Source organism: Globicephala melas, chromosome 20, assembly GCF_963455315.2.
Source record: "Globicephala melas chromosome 20, mGloMel1.2, whole genome shotgun sequence".
Classification (NCBI taxonomy): domain Eukaryota; kingdom Metazoa; phylum Chordata; class Mammalia; order Artiodactyla; family Delphinidae; genus Globicephala; species Globicephala melas.
Genome location: NC_083333.1, coordinates 7,338,055 through 7,362,998, shown reverse-complemented (window position 1 = coordinate 7,362,998; position 24,944 = coordinate 7,338,055). Strand labels below are relative to the sequence as shown.

The 24,944-nt window shown below is 59.5% G+C and overlaps 1 protein-coding gene across 5 annotated transcripts; it reads left to right on the top strand.

Moving 5' to 3' along the window:
• Nucleotides 1–789: 789 nt before the first annotated feature.
• MYO1C (myosin IC) lies at nt 790–24,822 on the top strand. 5 transcript variants are annotated; one of them, XM_030861873.3, is made up of 32 exons: nt 792–942; nt 8,337–8,492; nt 8,608–8,723; nt 9,265–9,463; nt 9,545–9,625; nt 10,895–11,074; nt 11,155–11,253; nt 11,969–12,082; nt 12,168–12,239; nt 12,665–12,784; nt 12,897–12,979; nt 13,201–13,306; nt 13,419–13,499; nt 13,779–13,870; nt 15,570–15,664; nt 15,745–15,791; nt 15,906–15,986; nt 18,561–18,666; nt 18,772–18,889; nt 19,502–19,615; nt 19,691–19,767; nt 20,106–20,174; nt 20,262–20,346; nt 20,431–20,590; nt 21,245–21,328; nt 22,169–22,262; nt 22,357–22,412; nt 22,533–22,668; nt 22,747–22,817; nt 22,929–23,026; nt 23,102–23,201; nt 23,598–24,822. In XM_030861873.3, the coding sequence occupies exons 1-32, from the start codon at nt 868–870 to the stop codon at nt 23,622–23,624; spliced, it is 3,192 nt and encodes a 1,063-aa protein (XP_030717733.1). In that variant the 5' UTR covers nt 792–867; the 3' UTR covers nt 23,625–24,822. The 5 variants fall into 5 exon arrangements, 4 of the variants coding, with proteins under 4 accessions (XP_030717733.1, XP_060146575.1, XP_030717735.1 ...); XM_060290592.2 differs by lacking the exon at nt 792–942 and adding an exon at nt 1,409–1,553; XM_030861875.3 differs by lacking the exon at nt 792–942 and adding an exon at nt 1,723–1,860.
• The last annotated feature ends 122 nt before the right edge of the window (nt 24,823–24,944 follow it).

The following is a 24,944-nucleotide window of genomic DNA, read 5'->3' as shown; positions in this document are numbered from 1 at the left end:
CTTTCCCCATCCACTTCCCCCTTTGCACTTCCTATAAGGAATGGCCGGAGACCTGAGGGCTCAGTCCCAGGCCAGGAAAGTGTCAGCTGTGATTTAGCAACAATAAAGATAGGAAAACAGGAACATTTGGGGGTGGGGAGCACCTGAGGGTGCTACGGAAAAGTAAGGGGCAAACAAGATTAAGGCTCCCCAACGCCAAGCCACCCAGGAACCAACCTCAAGCATTTGAGGCGCCAGAGGAGGGTGGGACAGGGGCCTCCTCACAATGCCCTCCTGCCTCTCCAGCTAACCCCTCTGCCCAACATGGCCAGTCCCCAGCAGCCTGGCGCCTCAAACTCCAGGGGCTCACCTGCCGCTGTGGGAGGCGGACAAGCTGGGGGGGACTGTGCCTATTCATGGATCCTCTTGGCTTAGGGAGGAGGTACATTCTGACTTGGGGAGTGGTCACTGTGCTCTCCAGCTGATACCAGCAAGAGGGCAGCTGGAGAGGCCTGGCCATGGAGCTGCTGGGGAGAAAGGCTTCCTACCCTTTGACCTGGAGCCCAGGGTCCCCCATGGGTGGCTGCATCAGCTCCTCTGGTTACCTGGGACAACAAGCATTTCCTCCGTCCCTCAGCCCCTCCTCTTCCTGCCCCAACCCTGCTGGGCCAAGAGGCCTCCCAATCAGACCTGGGCTGCTCCAGCTGTGTCCTGAGGCACTGGACCAGACACATCCCCCGGGGCTGGAGTTGAAGCTGAACCAAGCGGCCATCCCAGCGTGAGACTAGATTCCTGGTTCCGGGAGCAGCCAGAACCAGCGGGCGGGCAGGCAGACGGGCTTTTGCTCAGAGGCCCCAGTGCTCTGCACGCTGGCTATCCACAGACGGAATGGCCCTGCAAGTGGAGCTGATACCCACCGGGGAGATCATCCGTGTGGTTCATCCCCACAGGCCCTGCAAGCTTGTAAGCTGGGATGCTCTGGGCTGGGAGGAAGGGTGGCAGTGTCTCGCCAGGGCCCAGCAGCTTCCTCTCAAGCAAACCCCTCGGGAAAGAGGTGAGCAGTGGGGGAAGCATTCTGATCCTTGGTGGGACAGGAACAGACTGGACAACAAGGGGTAAATGGAAGGAAGAGTGTAGGGTTTAAGCCCACCAGGAGCAGAGTGTTTCAAAGCGGGGATCTGGGTTTGAATCCCTTCTCCTCCAGCTCCCTGATCCTCAGTGGGCTGGCCTATGAACTGGGCTAACAACACCGAGGTGACAGGGCCGCTCTGAGATCTAAGGACCAGCGCATGCAAAGCTCCAGGTGCATATAGTACAGGCTCAGTTAATGCCGCTGCCTTCCCGTCTGGCCTGAAGAACAGACACTGGCCGGCTCAGAGCAGTAGCGTGGGTGGAGAAGGAGGGTGAATGGAGCGAGGCGGTCAGAAAAGGGGAAGAACTGACTTGGCCTGGCACGCAGGGCAGGGTCGGGTTTGCTCTGGTGATGCAAAGGCGCCCTAGGATAAGGGAGAACCCCAGAAGACACACGCCGCCCAGCACTACAGCGAGTGGGCCCGGTCGTCAGCCAGAGGAGGGTGCGTGTGTGCATGTGTGTGAATGACTGTGACGCGCCTCGTCCCCGGGAGCTGGCTGCGGAGTGTGCTGCACCAAGCCCCCGCGGACACGGACGCGGGCCGGGGCCGGGGCCGGCACCGGGGCGGCCTGGGCGGGGCCGGAGGGTGCGCGCGCGCGCCGGGGCCTGGGCCCTGACCGGGATGACGACAGGGAGCGGCCCGGCCCCGGGCGGGCCCTGGGCGGGGAGAGCGTGCCTGGGCCGCCGACTCCGGAGCCGGCCACGCCGACTAGCCTGGCCCCCGCCCGCGCACCCGAGAAGCCAAGCCGGTGGGTACGGGGAACTCCGGGAGGGCCGCAGCCGCGCGGCCCCGGGGGTGGGGGGGCTCCGCTGGCGGACGGGATGGAGGAGAGGGTAAGCGGCCGGGCGGCGAGCCAGGCCCGGAGCTACGGTTGGGGAGGCGGGGGTCGCCGGCCCAGGGATCGCTGGGGCCGAGGGTGGGCTCGGCCCGGCCCGTGCGGGGTCCCAGGACCCGGTGGCTCCGGGACTCGGTCTGTTAGAGACTTAGATTTCTTGCGGGTAACGTGAGGGCGGAGAGGAGCGGCTGGGGTCGCGTGACCCAGGCGCCCTGCGCGCCCTCTGGGGCCCTCCGGCTGCCGGCTTTGCCTCCGGGTTCCGGAGAAGCCGCCCGGGCCCCGCCCCTTCCCGTTCCCCGCCCCCGGCCCAGCCGCGCCAGTGGCCCCTGCGTGTGAGTGCGGCGGCTGGGGGGCTCCGAGATGAATGAGAGAATGAATGGCTGGCCCACGGCCTATTCAACGCCCGGCACGCTCCGGCCTTCTGCTCACACTCCCGGGCTCTGTGATTCATTCATTCACACAGGCGTCCACGAGGGGTTATTGAGCTCCCACTGTGTGCCGGCCTGGAGCGGGAGCAGTCTCCTGGGAGAGACTGAGAAGGAAACCTTCGATCAGAGCGGAATGCGATAAGGAGGGGGCTGTGTGTTGCGGGGAGTCAGGAAGGGGTTCTGGAGGAAGTGATACCTGAGCTGAATCTTCAAGGATGACTAAGAGTCAGTCAGGTGGGGAGGGGTTTGGGTGCGAGGGCCAAGGAAGCTGCAGGTGCAAAGGCTTGAAGCTTAGAGCCACGCGGCTGGTGGCAAAGGTGGAAGCAGCTCCTCCTGGCTGTTTGTGGTGGTGAGGGAGACATGGGGAGAGAAGGGACTGGAGACGGCTGCCCCTGTAGCCACATAGGAGCACAGGAGCAGTGGGGTAAACTGAGGACACAGGGGGCTTCTGGAGTCCACATACAGGGGCCTGGCGAGAAGCAGTGGGTGTGCTTGGCATATGGACAGGTGCCCTATAAACCTTCACTCTATTAACATGAGATGTTAATTGATCGGATTTGCATTTGTAAATACTACAGGCGGCTGTGGGAAAATGGATTGGCGGGAGGAAGGCAGAGAGGCCAGTTTGGAGGCTGCTTGCTTGGTCCAGGGGCAGAGCAGTGATGCAGGAGCCAAGGGGAGGTTTTAGCAGGTAGTGACTCCTTGGTGTGAGGAGTGGAGCGAGGAGGGCGGGCCTTTTTTTTTTCCCCCTCTCACTGTTGTGGCCTCTCCCGTTGCGGAGCACAGGCTCCAGACGCGCAGGCTCAGTGGCCATGGCTCACGGGCCCAGCCGCTCCGCGGCGTGTGGGATCCTCCCAGGCCGGGGCACGAACCCGCGTCCCCTGCATCGGCAGGCGGACTCTCAACCCCTGCGCCACCAGGGAAGCCCGGGCGGGCCTTTTGATGCCAGGCGGTGATGACTAGCTGGAGGTGCCCGCCTCCTCTCATCTTACAGGATACTGAACAAGGAGGATGGGTTAGTGGGCAAGGCGCTTTGTTTACTTCTGCTGGACCCCCAGGCAGAGGTGTCTGGCAGGCAAAAGGCCCATGGTTCTGGAGCCAGAGTATACAGCCCTTGACTGGGGCCCAGTGAGATATCAGGTAGAACCCCTAAGTCTCCAACTTTTCTTTCCATTCCCCCTCGCAACAGTTCCCTTCAGTCTGGAACAGTCCTTGGTGGGGCAGCCTGGGCCCAGACCTAAGATATGTTTGATAATAGAAAAGCTGAACACCAGTTCTGTGCCCAGCATGTGCTGTGGGTGAGATAGGCTATGGTTTTTTTTTTTTTTTTTTGCGGTACGCGGGCCTCTCACTGCTGCGGCCTCTCCCGTTGCGGAGCAGAGGCTCCGGACGCGCAGGCCCAGCGGCCATGGCTCACGGGCCCAGCCACTCCGCGGCACGTGGGATCCTCCCGGACCGGGGCACGAACCCGCGTCCCCTGCATCGGCAGGCGGACCCCCAACCACTGCGCCACCAGGGAAGCTCTAGGCTATGGTTTTTTCTGCTGCCCCAACAGGCCATGAGGCTGCCTCAGTGGAAATCAGTTTCTGTTAGCAATCTGGGGGTCCTCAGAACACCCTCTCCAGACTCGCATAGACCTGAGCCAGGGGAACAACTGAGGCTGCCCACTGCCCTCCCCACTCCTCCAGAGGGCAGGCTTGGGGGCACCTGGCCCATACTAGGTAACGGGCACTGGATGACCCAGGTCTGCTGGGCCTGCGCCACCTTTATGGGAAACACCTCCCCAGGTGGGAGGAGACTCAGAGGCATCCTTGGGAAATAAGTCCTGGGTCACTCAGGGGTCACAGCTGCACCCCAGCCTGCGGCCAGCCCCTAGGTCCAGGGCCATGCTGGGGGCACAGGTCATGGCCCACTCCCTAGCTGCCGTTCCTAAGGCCTACATGTCAATAATCACACAACACCGCCAAGGGTGGGTACTGGGCACTGCGGTCATGGGTTCGCTAAGGAAGGTCATGGCCTGGCGGTAGCATGTTAACCCTGACAGAGAAGCTGGGAAATCCTCCAGCCGCTAGGCAGGCGTCTTTCCCTCAGGGCAGCCCTGCAGGAGTAGACAGTGGTAGACTTCCCGGTTCCAATCCCACCCCTCCTTTTACTAGTCCTGGGATCTTGAACACGTCATTCGCCTGCCCAGCCTCAGTTTCCCCGTCTGTAGAATGGGGGTAATAATACAGACCTCATGGCTCGGCTGAGGGCATTGAAAGGAGTACAGTACCAGAGGACAGCGCTCCGAACGCAGGAAGCGCCCGGCGCTGCAGTCTTGGCCGCGGTGTCTCTCACACGCTCTGTCCCCCGCCTCCCTACCCCCTCTCCCGGGCGGGCGCTTCCGTCCAGTGAGGCGAGGCGGCCGGTGGCGGTGGCCAGGGGCTGTGGTCGGGGAGCAGGCCCTCTGGCCCGCCTGGCAGCGGAGACGCCCCCTCCTTCCGCCGCCGGGCGGCGGCTGTAAGGGAGTCAGCGGGCATCCGGGGAATGCAGCGGCGGGGCTCGGGCGGGGGTGGCCGGCCGTACCCCTCCGCACGCGGATTCCCCTCATTCCTGCCGCTTGACGCGGCGGCGGCCGGAGCGGGCACTGCGGCCGCGAGGCCCCGCCCCTCTGCCAGCTCCTCGCCTCGGGCCCGCGGGCGGCCGCCAGCCGAGCCAGCCTAGTCCTTGTACCGCCCCGGAGCCGTGCTCCTGGTGGGGACCGGCTGGACCCCCTTCCTCCAGTCTTCCAAGGCCCTTCCCACTCCGGGTGAGCGGGAGGCTGAGGCCCCTCGCGGAGGGGGCCTCCTCCCGCCCTTAGCCCGAAGCTGGTGGCATTTAAGGCCCCCGCCCCCTCCGCTCCCACCCATCTCCCAGCTGCGCGCGGTGGCACCCAGTCCCCTCGCTCCCTCCAGAGGGCCCCATCTCCCAGCTGGCGCCCCCGCCGCGGGGTCCCCAGGGCCGCGGCTCCGGCCGGGCTGTTGTTCTCGAGGTAATGAGCCTTCCCCACGAGGCTACAACCCGCACCTGCCGCAACCTCCCTCCCTCCCCCGGGAGCCCAGGTCTGAGAGAGGGGCACGCTGAGGCTTTGGGTGCCAGCCCTGCCCTTTTGCCCCCTAGGTCAAGTCAGCATCCGGCGATTGCGCCTCGGGTTCCTTATGTGTCAGGTGGGGCACAAGTAAAGTTCGAGAGCTCTTTGTTAACTGGCAGGCAGACACGCCTGAGGGGCTTTCCCAGCTATAGAAGAAGTGTGACCTGTCTGGCCCAGGACCTGGCTCTTAGTAGGTCTGCTCCAAGCGTGTGTGCAAAGAGTGTCTGTCCGAGAGGGAAGTGGTGTTTACTGAAGGCCTGGGAGGTGCCTTGGCGGCTTATCTTAGCCTTCTCAACAGCCCTTTGAGACAGGTATTAGCCTCGTTTTAAGGCTGAAGGAGAGGCTCCCAGAAATTAACTGACCTGCTGGCAGTCATACAGCTTGTGAGAAGCAGCCCAGCCTTTTGGAAGAAGCACTAGCCATCACACCCCCACCAGCGCTGGGATCTGAGCTAGAGCTTGCCCCCCAGGCTGCTGCCCACTGAGAGCCCAGCGAGGGCGGGGCTGCTGGGGGGCTGGTTTGGGTAGAGGGAGGATGTCCTGGGCAGAAAGTATGGAGGGATCCAGAGGGACAATAGAGGGAGACCCTCTCCAGAGGAAGGAGAGAGGTGAAGAGCCCCTGGGCACAGGGGCCCTAGTCGGGATGTCCTCGATAGGGGAGAAAGGTATTGCCCCAAATGGTGGAAGTCGGACGTGGATTCCCCAGATGGAAAGCTGAGCCCTCCATGGAGGCCGGGCACGCACCGCGCTCGGCAAAGGTGCTCTGGCTGCCTTCGTCCCTGGGGTACGCGCTCTGTGCTGACGCGGGAAACTAAAGAGATTTCCTAGAGACTTAAAGACACGGGATCCACCCTCCAGAGAGTGTACGGGGGTGGACAGTGTCCCGCACGGAGGCTCCGCCCGCCCGGGCGCGCCGGCCGTATTTGGACATTTCGTTCTATTTTTAACTTTCCCGGGACTCGAGGTTGGAGTGTGGGGGTGGGAATCCTGCTTCCTCCGGGACCCACGGGCCTCTGCCTAGTGAGTCCCGCGCCTGGCCTAGTGCGTAGTGTAGATACAAGCCCGGAAGTGAGTTCCGGGTCAGTGTAGACGCGGCGGCCGCGCGGGTTCCGGGCCCCACCCTGGAACCAACGAAGTCCCTCCTGGAAAACCTGACTCAGGCGGAGCCCCTGCCCGGCGGGGAGCTCCGCCCCCGCCCCCGCCCCCACCCCCACCCTTGTACCCACCCACGCCGCGAGATCCCCCTTAGTTCCTGCCCCACCCCTACCAGCTGGGGAGGGACCCCCGAGTCCAAGCACCGAAGGAGGCGGGGGCGTCCGGGGAGTCCCGCGCCTCCGAGGCTCACGGAGGGGGCGGAACGGGGGGCGGGTTGGCCCCTCCCTCGTGACGCCGCCGCCGCCGCCGCCGAGCCCCGAGGCGAGAGCTCGGGCAGCGGAGCAGGGCGCCAGGCCGACGGGGCAGGATGCGCTACCGAGCGTCGGTGAGCGGGGCTGGCGAGCAGGGCGGGGGTCCCGGGCGTCCCTCCCGGCCTCGCGGCGCCGCCTCGGCCTCGCCAGGAAGCGGGCGCGGCCCAGGAATTTCGGGTGGAAAAACGTCCCGGAAAGTTGCAGGGGGAGGAGGCCGAGGCAGGGAGGGCCGTGAGGCTCTCGGACCCGGGCCGGGTGAATAGCTCCCGGGGAGGGCCGAGAGCGCCGAGACCCGTCACCCAGAGGGCAAGGGGGCTGGAGCTCGGGCCAGATTTGGCGGCAGCTTCGGGACAGTATTGGAGGGGGGAGGGGGCAGTGAGGGACAGGCCTAGGAGAGGCAGGCCCCTGGCCAGACCCTGAGGGGTTCCCCGGCCAGAGATCTGGGTGGTCTGCGGTCGGAGGAGGCCTAGTGGCCTCTTGGGGATCTACACCCCCCTCCCACCACGGTGGCCACCTTGCTCTTCTCTGACCCTTGACACTCTTGGTGTCAATTTTCTAGAGCCCTCAGACTCTTTTGAAGAGTGTGCTCTGGGGTGGGGGCCTTGTTGAGCCTGTACTTCTCCCCACCCTCTAATGGGGTCCGGAGGGAGCTGTGTTTTCCGCGGTAAAATCCCCACTCCCTTGAGGCTTTTCGGGGCTCTCAGGGGAGGAGTGTGTCTGTGAACCTGGCAGCTGGAGGGGAGGGCGTGGTTCAGCTGTGGGAGGGAGGGCCCCCCTTCTGGGGTGGGTGTTGAACCCAGCTGGGATGGGAGGTCCCCTGGGGGAATCCCTCTCCTGTGGCCTGGGGTGGCATCTTGCTAGGTCCCTAGACACTCTCCTCCTGGAGACTCTGGGAGTGGGTGTGGGAGAGATGGCCCCACCCTGCCTGTAGAACTCACTTTGAGCTATTTGTCCTACAAAGCACCTGTCACATGTGGCCCAGAGCTAAGGGACTTGAGGTCACCTGGTCTATCTCAACTCCTCCTTCTTGAGAAGGACACAGCCCAGAGAGAGGAGGGGTTTTGTCCAAGGTCAATAGAGCATTCTTTCTCTTACTCTCATGACCCCCCCTTTCTCTGCGCAAAACCAGCGTCTCCCTGGATTCAGTGGCCTTGCCCCCGTGTCCTCTGGGTGCTCTGTGCTCCAGTGTCCTGTGTTCAGGTCCCATGTGGTCTTTGTTCTGGGACCTGCGTCCTCAGTGTTCCATGCACCAGCTTCCTGCCATCCAAGCCCACTGTACCCAGCCTGGTACACCCATCTCCTGGGTGTTCCCTGCGTCGTGTGTCCAGGCCCCCTGTGTCCATGTGCCCCTGGTTGTCCTCTCAGTCCCGCAGGCTATGCTGGAGGGGAGAAGTGGCCTTCCCTTACCCTGCTGCCACTGACCCTCTCCCATGGCCCCTCCTTGCAGGCCCTGGGCAGTGACGGGGTGCGGGTGACCATGGAGAGTGCACTGACCGCCCGTGACCGGGTCGGGGTACAGGATTTCGTGCTGCTGGAGAACTTCACCAGCGAGGCAGCCTTCATTGAGAACCTGCGGCGACGCTTCCGGGAGAACCTCATCTACGTGAGGCCCGAGTGGGAAGATGCAGGGGGTGCTGGGGGCACAGATGCAGGCTGTGAGGGAAAGAGGCTCAGGGGCCTCTGGGAGAAACTTCTGACCCTCCTCCCCTGACCCCCAGACCTACATTGGCCCTGTGCTGGTCTCTGTCAACCCCTACCGGGACCTACAGATCTACAGCCGGCAGCACATGGAGCGCTACCGGGGCGTCAGCTTCTATGAGGTGCCACCCCACCTGTGAGTGACCCCCCTCCTATGAGTGACCCCCTCATCTCCACCTGACATGACTCCACCCGACCTCCCACTTGGAATGAATCACAGTTCACATCTGTGAGGAATGCCCAGTGCCCACCCAAGGTGAATCTCTCTACTCCATCTGGGCAGGACCCCGCCAGCCTCCACCCCAACTCACACTCATGACTTATTCCCCCAGCTCTACCTGAACATGGCCCTCCAACCTCAGTGACCCTCTGACCCCCACCTCTGAGGGACCTCCCAGCCCTACCTATGAGTGACCTCAACCTTCACCTGAATGACCTCCAATCCCCCCACCCATGAGTGATCCCCTCAATCCTCTGTCTGAATATGACTCCCATCCTCAGCTGGGTAGGATCTCTCGACCCACACCTTGGAGGGTTCCCCCATCCTCAAGGGTACACCCCCTTGTGAACCCCACCAGACATGGGAGCGCCCACCCCCAGTCCTACCTGTGGAACTCCCATCCCCTGCAGCCACTTGACCCCTGGCCCCCTAAGCTCCTGACGGGCCTCTGCCCTAGGTTCGCGGTGGCTGACACTGCATACCGGGCACTGCGCACGGAGCGCCGGGACCAGGCCGTGATGATCTCTGGGGAAAGCGGGGCAGGCAAGACAGAGGCCACCAAGCGGCTGCTGCAGTTCTATGCTGAGACCTGCCCAGCCCCTGAGCGAGGCGGTGCCGTGCGTGACCGGCTGCTGCAGAGCAACCCCGTGCTGGAGGTGAGGGGCCAGCAGCATCTGGGGGGCGGGAGGGGCAGAGAGAGACTGCCAGGCACGCCTCACACCCCTGTTCTCTCCTAGGCCTTCGGAAATGCCAAGACCCTCCGGAACGATAACTCCAGCAGGTTCGGGAAGTACATGGACGTGCAGTTTGACTTCAAGGTACCTGTGGGTGAGGTACCTGTGGGCGGGGCAGGGCAGGGGTAGTGGGATTCCCATTCAGCAGGCGCCCACGGGCCAGGTCTTTGGCACCAGCAAGTATTTATTGATCACCTACTGTGTGCCAGGCGCTGTTCCAGGTGCTGCTGGTACAGCAGTGAAACAAAACAGACAGAAATCCTGCCTCCAGGGAGGTAGACAGTAAACAGAAAAATGCAATTTAGCTGACAAGTGTCACGGCAAAAAATAAAATGAGGCAACAGGCGGGAGCAGTTGCTGTTTTAAAAGCAGGCACTGAGAAGGTGGCATTTGGTAAAAGTTTGTCGGAGACAGAGGAATGAGCTGTGCAGATACCTAGGAGAGTCCGGGCAGAGGGCACAACCAGTGCAGAGGCTCTCATGGGGAAAGTGCTTGACGTGTTCATGAACGACAAGGAGGCCAGAGTGGCTGGAGAAGAGAGCAAGGGGCCAAGGAACAGAAGAGGAGGCTAGATGCTGTGGGTCCTTTTGGGTCTTTGTAAGAACTTTTTTTAAAGCTCTGAGTGGAAGGGAGGCTAGAGAGTTGGGGGGGGGGTTTTGATTGTTTCTTTGGCCATGCCCACGTGGCTTGTGGGATCTTAGTTCCCCGACCAGGGATCGAATCTGTGTCCCCTGCAGTGGAAGCGCAGAGTCCTAACCACTGGACCGTCAGGGAAGTCCCGAAAGTTTGAAACAGAAGTGTGTTATGACCTCATTTTCCTCTTAAAATGATCACTCTGGCTGCTTTGTTGAGAATAGAAGGTAGAGAACCAGGCCGAGCAAGGAAAGCAGTTAGGAAGCTGATGATTATTAAATCTAGATGACAGATGATGGTGGCTGGGCCCAGTGTGTTGGCAGTGGTTGGATTCTGGAGGTTCTGAAGGTTAAGGCAGCAGGATAGGCTGTCCAATTGGATGTGAGGTGTGGGAGACAAAGAGGCTTCCAGGACTGCAGACTGCTTGGCCTGAACACCTGGAAGGTTGACCAAGATGGGAAGAGGGAGCTAGTTTGAGGAGGGGAGATGAGGAGTTCAGTTTCAGGCCTGTTGAGACTGAGATGCCTGTCGGACATCCAAGTGGAGCCGCCAGGTAGATAGGGCTGAGCGTCCTCATTTCTCAGAGGAGGAAACAGGCCAGAGGGGGTGACTTGCCTGAGCCATTGGCAGAGCTGGAATTCGGAGGGCAGGGGAGGAAGGGGAAGCTGGGCTCTGTCCCCAGTCCCCCTGAGCAGTCGCTACATCCTGCCCTGCCCACAGGGCGCCCCTGTGGGTGGCCACATCCTCAGTTACCTCCTGGAGAAGTCCCGGGTGGTGCACCAGAATCACGGGGAGAGGAACTTCCACATCTTCTACCAGCTGCTGGAGGGGGGCGAGGAGGAGACACTGCGCAGGCTGGGCCTGGAACGGAACCCCCAGAGCTACCTATACCTGGTGAAGGTGAGTAGGGGCCAGGCAGGGTGGGTGCCACCCAGGGAGCCCAGTGCCATGGCTAGAACCCAGTTCTGCCCGTCCTCCAGGGCCAGTGCGCCAAAGTCTCCTCCATCAACGACAAGAATGATTGGAAGGTTGTCAGGAAGGCTCTGACGGTCATCGACTTCACCGAGGATGAGGTGGAGGTGAGGCCTCTGCTGGGACCCTCCCTTTTCTCCTGTCATACCCTGAAAATCTCCGTCTACCTTTACACCCCGTTTCTACTCTAGCCGCCTTTTCCTCTCAGATTTCCTTTACCACCTCTCCTGCCTCCTTTTTAAAATTTATTTATTTTATCTTTGGCTGTGTTGGGTCTTCGTTGCTGCATGCAGGTACCATAGTCTCTGTTTATATGAAAATAAGAAGAGGCAGAAGGAGTTCCATTTCTGCCAGAGACAGTCTGTCTTTTGCTAATTTTTTGAAAGCAATGGGTTCTCTTTTTTAAATTATTTTTTATTTTTGGCTGCATTGGGTCTTCATTGCTGTGCACGGGCTTTCTCTAGTTGCGGCAAACGGGGGCCACTCTTCATTGCAGTGTGCAGGCTTCTCATTGCAGTGGCTTCTCTTGTTGTGGAGCACGGGCTCTAGGCGTGTGGGCTTCAGTAGTTGTGGCACGTGGGCTCAGTAGTTGTGGCTCGCGGCTCTAGAGTGCAGGCTCAGTAGTTGTGGTGCACGGGCTTAATTGCTCCGCGGCATGTGGGATCTTCCTGGACCCGTGTCCCCTGCGTTGGCAGGCGGATTCTTAACCACTGCGCCACCAGGGAAGCCCCTCTCCCGGCTCCTTCTGACCATCCACTGTGTGCCCCTGTGGGGCTCCCAGCCCCTCCTGTAACCCCCACCTACCCCTCCCTGTCCCCCCAGGACCTGCTGAGCATCGTGGCCAGTGTCCTGCATCTGGGCAACATCCACTTTGCTGCCGACGAAGAGAGCAACGCCCAGGTCACAACCGAGAACCAGCTCAAGTATCTGACCCGGGTGAGTGGGGCAAGCGGAGGGCGAGGGCAGGGCAGCTGGGGCGGGGGGAGTGCACCCTCACCAGGCCCACCCCTTCCCTCGGCAGCTCCTTGGTGTGGAAGGCTCAACGTTGCGGGAAGCCCTGACGCACAGGAAGATCATCGCCAAGGGCGAAGAGGTGAAGGCCAGCCTTTGCTTCAGGGGCTAGTGGGGGCGGGAGCAGGTATTGTACGGCAGCCCTCCTCCCATCATCCCCCTTCCTCTGGTCTGCTCAGCTGGTCTTCTCAGCAATGCTGGAAGGACATAAGGCGGGTGGCTCAGGGAGGCTCAGGGAGCTGGCCAAGGTCACACAGCAAGAGGGTGAGGCTGGAAGGAAGACTCACCTCCAGGAATGAGGCCTCTTTTTTTTTTTTTCCCTCCAGGAATGAGGTCTCTTGTCTTATACCACCTTCCCTCTGGTGGGGCCACTGTGTCCTCCCCTGGTGCCCCCCAACCCCAGACTCATTGTGAGCAGGGAGGGCAGAGTGGTCAGTTTCCTGAGTGCGAAGGGACCGGGGTGGGAAGGGGCTGCATTCATTTCCCCATCTCATTCTCCACCCCCAGCTCCTGAGCCCGCTAAACCTAGAACAGGCTGCCTACGCGCGAGACGCCCTCGCCAAGGCTGTGTACAGTCGCACCTTTACCTGGCTGGTCGCGAAGATCAACAGGTCGCTGGCCTCCAAGGTGAGGGCTTGGCCCCTGCTGCTCCCAAGGTGGCAGGGAGGGCAGACCAGGGAGGCCCGGGGCTGGGAGCTGGCGAACGTTGGGACCCATGCTCTTGGTCATCTGGCCCTAGGATGCTGAGAGCCCCAGCTGGCGGAGCACCACGGTCCTCGGGCTCCTGGACATTTATGGCTTCGAAGTGTTTCAGAACAACAGGTCAGAGCCCCACTGTCCCCTTCCTGTCCCTCCTCCTGTCTCCCCTGTCCTGGTGCCTCTCCTCTTCCCCGGCCTCTCACATTCCTGCCCGTGTCTTCCCAGCCACCTGGGTCCTGCTCTGTGTTTCTTCCCTTAGAGCTGTGGGGCCTCATCCCAACCCTCCCCCGCTTCTGGTTCCGTGTCCCCTGGAATTACTGAGGGCTCCTCTGTTTCCCTCATAGCTTTGAGCAGTTCTGCATCAATTACTGCAATGAGAAGCTGCAGCAGCTCTTCATTGAGCTCACCCTCAAGTCGGAACAGGAGGAGTATGAGGCAGAGGGCATCGCGGTGAGTGCAAGCCTGTGGGCATCCCCACCTGCCATGGAAGCCCGGGTGTCGGTCTCCCCAGGAGAGGTGCCAGGACCCCATGATGATGCCTTCCTCCCCTCTTGTCCCTCAGTGGGAGCCTGTCCAGTATTTCAACAACAAGATCATCTGTGACCTGGTGGAGGAGAAGTTCAAGGGCATCATCTCCATTTTGGTGAGCCGTCTGCTCCTCCGAGGCCCCGTGTTGGGGACTGGGTGGGATGACATCACCCCTTTCCCCTTGTTCTCCGGGCCTGTCCGCAGAGAGCCAGAGTTTGAGCAGGGACAGGACAGGGCTGTCTGTGGAGGGTGAGGTGAGGTGCTGGCCAGGTCTGGGAGGCTCCCTGTGATCTGGCCCTTTCCTCTGTGTCTGCGCCTCCCATGGGGACCCCTGAGTCCCTGTGCTCTCCAGTCCCTCCCCCACACGTCCTTCACCCTCTGCCACACCCCCCAGGATGAGGAGTGTCTGCGCCCCGGGGAGGCCACGGACCTGACCTTCCTGGAGAAGCTGGAGGACACCGTCAAGCACCATCCACACTTCCTGACGTGAGTGGGCTTGTGGGGCTCTCCTGGGGCAGAGCCTGTGGAAGCCTGCAGTCCCCCCAGTCATTGAACACCAGTCACAAGGGGATGACCAGAGGAGGCACTAAGTGAAGGACAGGCACACAGAGCCGCAGCTCCTAGTATGTCCGCAGAGTCACAAGCGAGGAGCACAGCTTCCTCCTTTTCCTTTTGAGAATGAAACTTCCTAAGATTTTCCTAGCTTCCTTATTTGGAAATTCCTTTACATTTAAGGAATCCCCTAAAGCGGGGTGAGGGGAGAAAAGAAACAAGCCTCTCTGTTCCAGCTCTGCCCTTGAGTACAGAGATCTTGAGTACATCAGCTCCTCTAATCCGAAGCAACCCCTAGAGGAGGTTTTACTGAGGTTCAAAGAGGTGAAGCCATTTGCCCGAGGTTATCTCACATCTAGTTAAGTCCAGAGCTGGGACTCAGGCCCAGGGCTGCAGATTAGTTCCCCGACTAGGAATCAAACCTGGGCCCCGGCAGTGAAAGTGCCAAGTCCTAACCACTGGACCGCCAGGGAATTCCTGAGCAATTTTTTTTTTTTTTTTTGCGGTACTCGGGCCTCTCACTGTTGTGGCCTCTCCCGTTGCGGAGCACAGGCTCCGGACGCGCAGGCTCAGCGGCCATGGCTCACGGGCCTAGCCACTCCGCGGCATGTGGGATCTTCCCGGACCGGGGCACGAACCCGCGTCCCCTGCATCGGCAGGCGGACTCTCAACCACTGCGCCACCAGGGAAGCCCCCGAACAGCTTTTGCTTAAGAGAATATTAAAAACCTTTCTCTGGAGAGAGCAAGCAAGGGAACCTGTTGTTTGTTCTTGCTCCCCGCACCTGCTGTAGCAGGGGCCCCAGTAAAGCCTTGCCTGAAAAAAAAAAAAGAAAAAAGAAAAAGGAAAACTTTTTCTGGCTGTAAAAATAATGTCCCTCATCAGAGAAAAGTTGGAACATGTGCAAAAGCCACTTGTAATCCTGTCACCTAGAGGTCACCACTGTTAATAATTCGAGACATTTTCTTCCTGCCTTTTTCTATACATTTTTTTTTTCGTAGTTGAGAACTTATTGTGTGTAAGGCTCAGGATGATGTTATATCCTGAGTATCTTCCTGTATCATCAAACAGAAAAATTTCCTCAAAACAATTCCTCCAGCGGCTCTAAAGCAGATACTCCACTGCTCTCACCCAGCCTCTGGGGGCCCTGTCCAGCCTCCAGGTTTCTGCTGGGAAAACAGGGCTGCCACGAAAATCTGTCTCTGTGCCTTAAATCTCTGCCTGGTCTCTCTGGATAGTTGCTTGGAATTGTTCTTAAAAGTAGAAAACGGGCTAAAGGGTATAAACATGCTTAAGACATAAGTAGTCTCTTGGGGCAGATTCCAGTCTTAAAATGTAGTGGGCAGCACTCAGCCCTCTGAGCAGAGCCATGTAGCAGCCAAAAGCAACGCCAAGTAGCCCTCCACCCAGCATGCCCTGGCAGTGCGGAGGCCAAGGTCCCCGTCCTGGTGCTGTGTGACCCAGGACAAAGCCATCTACCTCTCTGAGCCTCTGTGGCAGCCTCTGTGCAGGGAGGTGGCCCTGCCCTGCCAGCTTTTTACTGGATGCCTGGTTCCTCTCTTGAAGTCTCATCAGCAGGCAGGGTGCATGGCTCAGGCCAGCAATCTGCAGCTTCCTCTCCCTGTCACCCCCAGGCACAAGCTGGCTGACCAGCGGACCAGGAAATCTCTGGGCCGCGGGGAGTTCCGCCTGCTGCACTATGCTGGGGAGGTGACCTACAACGTGACCGGTGAGGATCCTGGGGCTGGGTCCCCACAGTGGGTGGGGAGAGGGGCTCTCCCTCCCCTTACCTCTGCTCTCTCCTTCCAGGGTTTCTGGATAAAAACAATGACCTTCTCTTCCGGAACCTGAAGGAGGTGCAGAGGACCAGGGGGAGGGCTCGCGGTCGGGACTCTGTATGACCTCTGCCCCAGGAATCTGACAGGCCTTACCCTGTGCTCCCACCATGACGCCCTGCTCTGCCCTCACAGGCCATGTGCAGCTCGGAAAATCCCATCATGAGCCAGTGCTTCGACCGGAGCGAGCTCAGTGACAAGAAGCGGCCAGAGACGGTGTGAAGGCTGTGGGACCTGAGGGGGTGTGTGTGTGCATGGGAGCGGGACCAGTGCCTGCATGAGCTGCGAGTTAGCAGTGTGTGTTTGAGTTCGTGTGTTCACTGGTGCCTGACTGTGCATCGGTGTGTGTCTGGGAGGCTGCCCGTGGGTGCATCTGTGCTTACTTCCATGTGTACCTGTGTGTGCACTGTCTCTAAGTGTGGACGTGTATACCTGTGTCTGTGCGGGCACTTGCGTGCATTCACCCCCACAGCAGACATTTGTAGTGGACATTGCTGGGCACTTTGGATACAAAAATGAATAGGTGCTCTCCTAGAAATGTGCGCAGGGTGCTATGGAAACTTAGGGAGCAGCAAATTGCCTGAGGGAGTCGAAGAGGGGAGGTGGTCAGGGAGGGCTTCCTGGAGGAGGAAGCATCTGAGATAACTTGGGAATGAGTAGGTGCTTATCAGATAGACAGAGGGCCCCACACAGGTACACAGTCCAAAGAAAAACCAGGAGGTGGACAGGAAAGTGACATTTCGAGGAGAGAGACGGGGAAAGGCAGATATGGCCAGTGGTGCCAGATGCAGGGAGAGCTCCAGTGAGCTGTGGTCAGAGGTGTGGCTGCTGGGCTTGGCAGGAGGAGTGCCAGGGCAGTCCCAGGAAGAGCAAGGTCATGGAGAGGTAGAAGCCACAGCGCTGCAGGCCAAGACATGCAGGCAGGGAGGCCATGGAGGCAGCATGTTGTCCAGAGTCTGACTCCCTGGGACCCTGCCCTCTGCTCCCCACCCTCGCCCCTTCCCTGAGCATTCTCATCCATGGCCTCATATCCCCCTCCTTGACGCTCGTGAGGACACACCCACTCGATCCAGGCCTCTCCAGCAAGCCATAGATTCCACTGATCTCCAAGTGGCCTGCAGGCACTCCAGACCCCAGCAGTCTATAAAGGGCCCTTGACTATCCAGTGTCCCAGGCCTGCTCCTTCTGTTTCCCTAACTCAGGGCAGGGACCACCCTCCACCCAGTCCTGAAGGACAGAAACCTGGGCATCATCCCTGATTCTTCAGCCTCCCCCATTGCCCTCATCCTAACAACCGTTGGATCTTGCCGGTTTCTGCTGCCTGAATACCCTTGCCTCTTGGCCTCTCTGTATCCCTTACTCCAGTTTGGTCCTCTGAGCCAGCCACAGCCTCCTCTGTGGTCTCCTGGCTTCCCGTCTGTCCTTACCAACCATCCTCCACCTGTCTGCTATAGAGCTATTCCAAATGGCAGATCTTTTCCTGTCATTCCCTCCCTCCAAATTCCTCTTTGGCTCCCTATTTCCCTCAGGATAGAATTTAATCTCCCTAATGTGGCTCTCGAGTCCTACCGTGATACTGCCTCTCTAACACTATCTTTTCTACTCCCTCTCTGGATCCTTGCACTGCTTGTAGTGCCCCGTGTACACCAAGCCTTTGCTCACTCGGTTGCTCTGCCTGAATGCCGTCCCCTCCTGCCTGCCTTCGGGCTGTCTCCTACTTAGCCTTTAATTCTCAGCTGAAGGGTTATTTTCAGAAGACTCTTCCTGATGCCCCCTAACCCCACAGACTGAAACAGTTGCCCCTTCTTGATGCTTCCAGAACCCCCAGGCATACGCCCCTGGCATTAATGGGACCGCGGTGGATTGCAAATCTTTGCTGAGGCATCCACTTCTCCCACAGGCCTGAAGTCCTTGAAGGTCCTGCAGTGCAGTGTACAGGGATAACGGTTGAACGCATAGCAGTAGGACACACTGTTTAGGAATGCGGCCCTGGAATTCTAAAAAGAGAAAGAGTGGCTGCCAAAGGAAGACATAGGGTTGAGGTTGCCAGGAGACCTGAACAGGATTTTTAAGACGGGAATGAGGTTCTTCAACTGAGGTCTCTAGCTCGGCCAGAGGGATGCAGGTGACGTAGTCTGGCTCCTTCCTCTGTTGTGAGGGAGGGGTGATGGGAGAAGGGGACCTGGAGATTTTGTTGACCTTCATGGGTTTACAGCCTCTGTCTCTAAACAAAGTATGGAAATAGTAGAGCTTTCATTTTGCTTTCGTTTTTGTTTTGTTTTGTTTTCTCCCCACTAAATAGAAATGAGGGTTCTTAGCCTGTTTCTGGCAATCTGTTAATTTATTAGGATAGTTGTCTTTCATTTGCTTTCCAATAGGCACGGTAAATTTAGTTGAAGAGCACATCTCTATGCTACAACTTGATTACATCTTTTTTTCTGGCTTTTTTGCATTTTTTCTTTTACCAAGTTTCAGTTCCTGCATGTAGAATTAAATAAGAAACAAAACTTGTAAAGTTGTAACATTTCCCTTGGAAATGCTGCCCAGTCTTCAGGAGCTTCAGAATTCTGACCTTTGCCGATGCTGGAATAAAGTGTCGTAATTAAAAAAAAAAAAAAAAAAAAAGTAAGGGCCCACGCAGGGCAGGGGTAGTTGTGGGAACTGGTTCTGTTTTGCCCCAGGGAGGGGTCTCTCGGGGGGTTCAGAGCTCTGCCACAGGGAGCGGCATCTGCAGGGGTTAGCGGCCTCAGCCCAGCTCCGACCAACCTTCCGTTCATCTTGGCTGACCAGGTGGCCACCCAGTTTAAGATGAGCCTCCTGCAGCTGGTGGAGATCCTGAAGTCTAAGGAGCCTGCCTACGTCCGCTGCATCAAGCCCAATGACGCCAAGCAGCCCGGTAAGCCCTCTGCCCCCTGGACCGGTGCAGGCTGTGCCTCCCCTGCAGAGGCAACGGCCATCTGGCGGCAAAAGCCCTCTGACCACCCGGTTATCCCTCCCCCAGGCCGCTTTGACGAGGTGCTGATCCGGCACCAGGTGAAGTACCTGGGGCTGATGGAGAACCTGCGCGTGCGCAGAGCCGGCTTTGCCTATCGCCGCAAATACGAGGCTTTCCTGCAGAGGTGGGGCGGGGCCTGGCTCAGCGCCAGGGGAAAAGGGTGGGAGGGTCGTCGGCACCTCCTCGATCCCGGGAGGGAGGACAGCGATTCTCCGCCCCATTCAGGGACGGGGCTCTGAGCTGCTGTGGGATCCACACCAGGGGCCCCTCCATGCTGCAGGCCTAATGTCAAGCTTGGTAGGGCAAAGACCAGCCCTCCCCACCCCCTCAGGCCCTGCCCTCACAGAGCAGCTGCTCAGGGGTCCATGAAGCGTGCATCCACATGCCTGTCTCTCACCAGCGGAGATAGTAAACGCCTGTGAAAAGGACAGAGTTTCCAATCAGCTCAGAAAGGATAGAGCAGCTTTGGGGTTATCCTGAGTTAGGGGCCTGGGGAGTCAATCAGGTGTGAATTCTATCTCTACCACTTTCTAGCCCCATGACTTTCAGCAGATGAGAAACGTCAATTTCCTCATCTTTAAAGTGGGGATAGTAACAGAGCGACCTCTCAGGCTTTCTGTGAGCTGTGAGTCAGTGGGAGCACCCAGCAGATGCCCGGGAAAGCTGGTTTGGGCCCCCAGAGAAGGATGCTGGCAGGGGTGGGGGCTGAGTGCATTTCTGCCCCTCCTGTCCCCAGGTACAAGTCACTGTGCCCAGAGACATGGCCCATATGGGCAGGACGGCCCCAGGATGGGGTGGCTGTGCTGGTCAGACACCTCGGCTACAAGCCAGAAGAGTACAAGATGGGCAGGTGAGTGGCTCCCACGCCTGGTGTTTGGGGGGCACGGGGGTGGCAACCAGGGGCTGAACAGTGCTGCCTTCACAGGACCAAGATCTTCATCCGCTTCCCCAAGACCCTGTTTGCCACAGAGGACGCCTTGGAGGTCCGGCGGCAGAGCCTGGGTGAGAGAGGGGCCCCACCCTTCCTATCCCAGTGGAGTCCATTCTGGGGAGCAGGAAAGAAATCACTGCATTTGGGCTCCTTCTCCAGGAAGTCCGCCACGCCCACATTCAGCTGCCCTCCTCCCCAGCCCCAGCACCCCGTCTTCTGCCCTTGGCTACACACTCAGCATGTTCTCATGTTGCTTTGCTCGCTCCCTTGCTCTTTCATTTACTCTCCCTTCACTTAATGCTCATTCAGCCACTCCCCTCACTCATGCCGCTCAGTGAGCTCTGACAGTGCCCGGCCCCCAGCCGGGTCGCTTGTGCTCTGGCCAAGTGACTTTCTTTCCCAATTACAGCCACGAAGATCCAGGCCACCTGGAGGGGCTTTCACTGGCGGCAGAAATTCCTCCGGGTGAAGCGATCAGGTTTGGGGGCCCAGGGGTCTTCAGGAGGGCAGGGGCTAGGGTAAGGGTGCGGAGGAGATAGAGGTCAGCCGTCTGTGGTCTCTGCAGCCATCTGCATCCAGTCGTGGTGGCGAGGAACCCTGGGCCGGAGGAAGGCAGCCAAGAGGAAGTGGGCAGCACAGACCATCCGGCGGTGAGCACTGGACGCCATGGGGGGCGGGGTGCAGAGTGTGTGTGTGTGGGGGTCCGTTACCAGGCTTCTCACCCCCACACACAGGCTCATCCGCGGCTTCATTCTGCGCCACGCACCCCGTTGCCCCGAGAATGCCTTCTTCCTGGATCACGTGCGCACCTCTTTTTTGCTCAACTTGCGGCGGCAGCTGCCCCGGAATATCCTGGACACTTCCTGGCCCACGCCGCCACCTGCCCTGTGTGAGGTCCGTGGGCCCTCCCTGCTGAGTTAGGAACCACCAGCACGCTCAGCGGAGGGACCTAATAACCATGTGACCAGAGGAGCCATCAGGGAAGGGAAGGGAACTGGAGCTGGGCTGCAGAGAACGAGTTCTTTTTTTTTTTTTTTTATAAATTTATTCATTTTATTTATTTATTTTTGGCTGCGTTGGGTCTTCGTTGCTGTGGGCTTTCTCTAGTTGCAGCGAGTGGGGGCTATTCTTCGTTGCGGTGTGTGGGCTTCTCATTGCGGTGGCTTCTCTTGCTGCAGAACATGGGCTCTAGGCTCGCGGGCTTCAGTAGTTGTGGCACGCGGGCTCAGTAGTTGTGGCTCACGGGCTCTAGAGCACAGGCTCAGTAGTTGTGGCGCGCGGGCTTAGTTGCTCCACGGCATGTGGGATCTTCCCGGACCAGGGCTCGAACCCGTGTCCCCTGCATTGGCAGGCGTATTCTTAACCACTGCGCTACCTGGGAAGTCCCAAGGATGAGTTCTTTGCAAAGAAGCAACTCAGGAATGGAAGAGTGGTCCAGGCTGAGGGGGTGTCACTTAGGCCAAGGCCTGATGGTAGGCACATGCCTGTTGTCTTCAGAGGGAAGGGAGCCAGGCTGCCTGGGTGCCCTGACCTCGCTCGCGCCCACAGGCCTCGGAACTGCTGCGGGAGCTGTGCCGGAAGAATATGGTGTGGAAGTACTGCCGGAGCATCAGCCCTGAGTGGAAGCAGCAGGTATGGGGCTGGGAGGCAGACATTGGGGGACTAGCCAGGGGGACACTCGAAGAGTGCTGGCCTGGAGGACCTTCACCCCAATTTACCACGTGCCCTCAAATGGATCCCAGCCCGTTTGGCCTCATGTATGAAGCCGAGGCTGGAGTAGATTTTGCACGGCAAATAGGGCTTATCTTCTAGACCAGCTCCGCTGGCCTGGTAGAGGCTGCCCAGAGCCCTGTGTTGAAAAGGCTGCAGCTTGAGTCTGATAGAATAGGTCCAGAGAGAGACATTGGTGACTGACATGCCTGTATTTGCCAACTCAGTATAGGATGATGCTAAAGGACGCACGCAGCAGAATTAACCTGCAGTAGTGGTTTTTTAAAAATTTTTTAAATTTTTTTGGCCGTACCTTGTGGCACACAGGATCTTAGTTCCCCAACCAAGGATCGAACCTGTGCCCCCTGCAGTGGAAGCACAGAGTCTTAACCACTGCAGTGCCAGGGAAATCCCAACCTGTAGTAGTTCTTTGAGTATTAGCAACCAGCCAGATCCCAGGCCGGAGCTTTATCTCAGGGGTTCCAAGGCCTGCTGTGATGGGGAATTATCCCCAAAGTGGGGCCTGAACCCTGACAGTACTGTCTGTCATGACCCTTCTGAGGAGCCTGTGCCTTGGTCAGTGGGGATGGGGGTAAGGGAGAGAAGGGGCCAAAGGGGAGTGTTGGTGGCAGGGCTTAGCCTCTGGTGCTGGGGCCAGAGAGAGGGTGAGGGAAGCTGTCTCAGTTCCTGAGGCTGGGCCTGTCCCTGCTGTGATGGTCGCCATCCCTCTGACAGCCCCCCTCCCTGCCCTTGTCTCCTCAGCTGCAGCAGAAAGCCGTGGCTAGTGAGATCTTCAAGGGCAAGAAGGACAATTACCCCCAGAGTGTCCCCAGGCTCTTCATCAGCACACGGCTTGGTGAGCCCCTGACTTTCCAGTGCGTAAGCCCTCCATCACCATCCTAGTCCCCCCTCTTCTCCTCTCACCTCCCCCTCCCCCATCTGGGTTGCAGGCGCAGATGAGATCAGCCCCAAAGTGCTGCAGGCCCTGGGCTCTGAGCCCATCCAGGTGAGACGCTGCCTGCCGGCCACCCTCAATCGCAAACAGTTCTGCTGTCCGAGGACTGGGTGGGGGAGTCAGGGCCTGGGCAGAGGGTGAGGAGGCCCCTCAGCCACCCTCTGTCCCCAGTACGCGGTGCCCGTCGTGAAATATGACCGCAAGGGCTACAAGCCCCGCTCGCGGCAGCTGCTGCTGACGCCCAACGCCGTGGTCATTGTGGAGGATGCCAAAGTCAAGCAGAGGATTGAGTACGCCAACCTGACCGGTGAGCCGGAGTCCAGGGCTGGGTGGGGAGGGCCCCTGCTCTGACCCTTGATCCCTGACCTCTGCCCTTCCGCCTCAGGAATCTCCGTCAGCAGCCTGAGCGACAGCCTCTTTGTGCTCCACGTGCAGCGTGAGGACAATAAGCAGAAGGTGCCCCTCGGGGGACTGGGAGGCGGCGGGGGTGGGGTGGGGTGGGGTGGGGGGTGGGTGCTTCTCTAGCTCTGGGCAGGGCCTGACCCCTGACCCCATCTGGGGCCCCAGGGGGACGTGGTGCTGCAGAGTGACCATGTGATTGAGACACTGACCAAGACAGCCCTCAGCGCCGACCGCGTGAATAACATCAACATCAACCAGGGCAGGTGAGGCGGGGAGGGGCGGGGAGGGGGCTGTGCGTGCGTGGGGCGGGCGGGCCTCACGCACCACCTTCCCTCCAGCATCACGTTCGCAGGGGGTCCCGGCAGGGATGGCATCATCGACTTCACGACCGGCTCAGAGCTGCTCGTCACCAAGGCCAAGAACGGGCACCTGGCTGTGGTGAGTGGGGCCCGGCAGCAGCACCCTGCCTCCCGCTGAGGGCCCTGGGGCCAGAGCAGAGTCTCTGGTGGCCGAGCCTTCCAACCTCCGCAGTGCTGGGCAGAGCCTGAGCGCCTCGCGGTGGGTCCTTTGAGCTCCCACAGTGCAGAGGGTCATAAACATGGCAGCGCAGGGGCGGGGGGGATCGGGAGGTGAGAGTGTGCTGGGGGGGAAGGGAGGCCCGCTCTGGCCAGGGCAGTGGCTCCCGTGGGAATAGGGTTGGAGTCTCCAGCGCCAAGGCCTCTAGACCACTCCCCCAGCTTGTCCCCGCACTGTGACATATCTAAGCCGTGAAGACAAGTGCTCGAAGCACCTCTGCTTCCTGCTCACCACCTGGGCTTCTCCCCCGTCCCACAGGTGGCCCCACGGCTGAACTCTCGGTGATGAAGGCGCCCACTGGACCCCCCTCCCGCCTCCCAGTGCTTTGCTCATCCCCTTCTCCCCTTCCCAGTTACCAAAGACTCGAGCTTCCAGACAGGGACCCAGGGACACCTTGAAGCCCACCAACAAACTCCTGCCTGCCGCTCGCCCCTCTCTCGAGGGAGCAGCAGGGACCAGGGAGCTGCCCCAGGAGTGGGCCAGGCCGGGCCACAGCAATAGGAAAGCCGGGGCCAGAGGCAGCCACGCCAGCCCCACTGCCAATGCCAAATATTTGAGAGAAGGGAACTTTTGCTGAGGTTTTCTCTGAGATTTTTTGATGCTTTATAGGAAACTATTTTTTAAAAAAGCCATCTTCCCACCCCCAAGACACACTGGATGTGTTTTCCCTGACTCCAGCAGGGCAGGGAATGGAGCTGAGAGGGTGGGCGGTCTGGGCCTTGGTGCCCTCTTCCCTGCCCAGGCCACCCTCTCCTCCTCGTTTCCTTGGCACCTTGTCTGTCTGCCTGCCCACCTGTAGCCCACTCCAACATCCCCCTGGGGGCTGAGACCACCCTTGCCTGCCCCCTCCTTCCTGCCTTAAAAATGCCCTTCTAATATCATCCCAGCCTGAGGGCATCCTGGAGTAGGGACAGGACCCCTAGAGCATAGAATTTGGACAACTCTGAGAGATCACCTAGTCTAGTCTGGTGTGACGAGCAAGAGACAGAGGCCCAGAGAGGGGAAGGGACTTGCCCAAGGTCATCCAGCAGGTTGGGGCAAAACCAGACTGCAACCCTGTCCTCAGCACACCTCACTGCCTCTCCCAGGGATGGGGGCCCCGTGAAACAGGCTCATGCCTTAAGGGTGCATGTGGCTTCCTGACCAGCAATCACCCTTGGGGGCCACCAGGTGGGAGGAGCTCTCCTGCCTGAGTCCATGCCTTAGGATGACAAACACCCTGCCCATATACTTTGGCCCCAATTCAAGGACATAGGGCCTTACTGGCCCCTGACCCCCCTCCCTATCCTGGGAGCCTGGGGAAGGGGCCGGCCTTGGGAGGAGCTGCAGGGGCGTCACCTCTTTCTGCTGCTTCTCCCCCTCCCCCCCACCTCCCCAGTGGGGCTGGGGGACTGCCCAGCTGCCTCTGCCGTCCTGGGGGGGTCTCAGCCCACTGCTGACACTTCTGCAATCCAGAGAAACACTAAATAAAGCAATACGTGTTTGCCAACTTTGGTTTCCTTGTGAATGTTAGAAAAGGGAAGACTTCCCTGGTGGCGCAGTGGTTAAGAATCCGCCTGCCAGTGCAGGGGACACGGGTTCGATCCCTGGTCTGGGAAGATACCA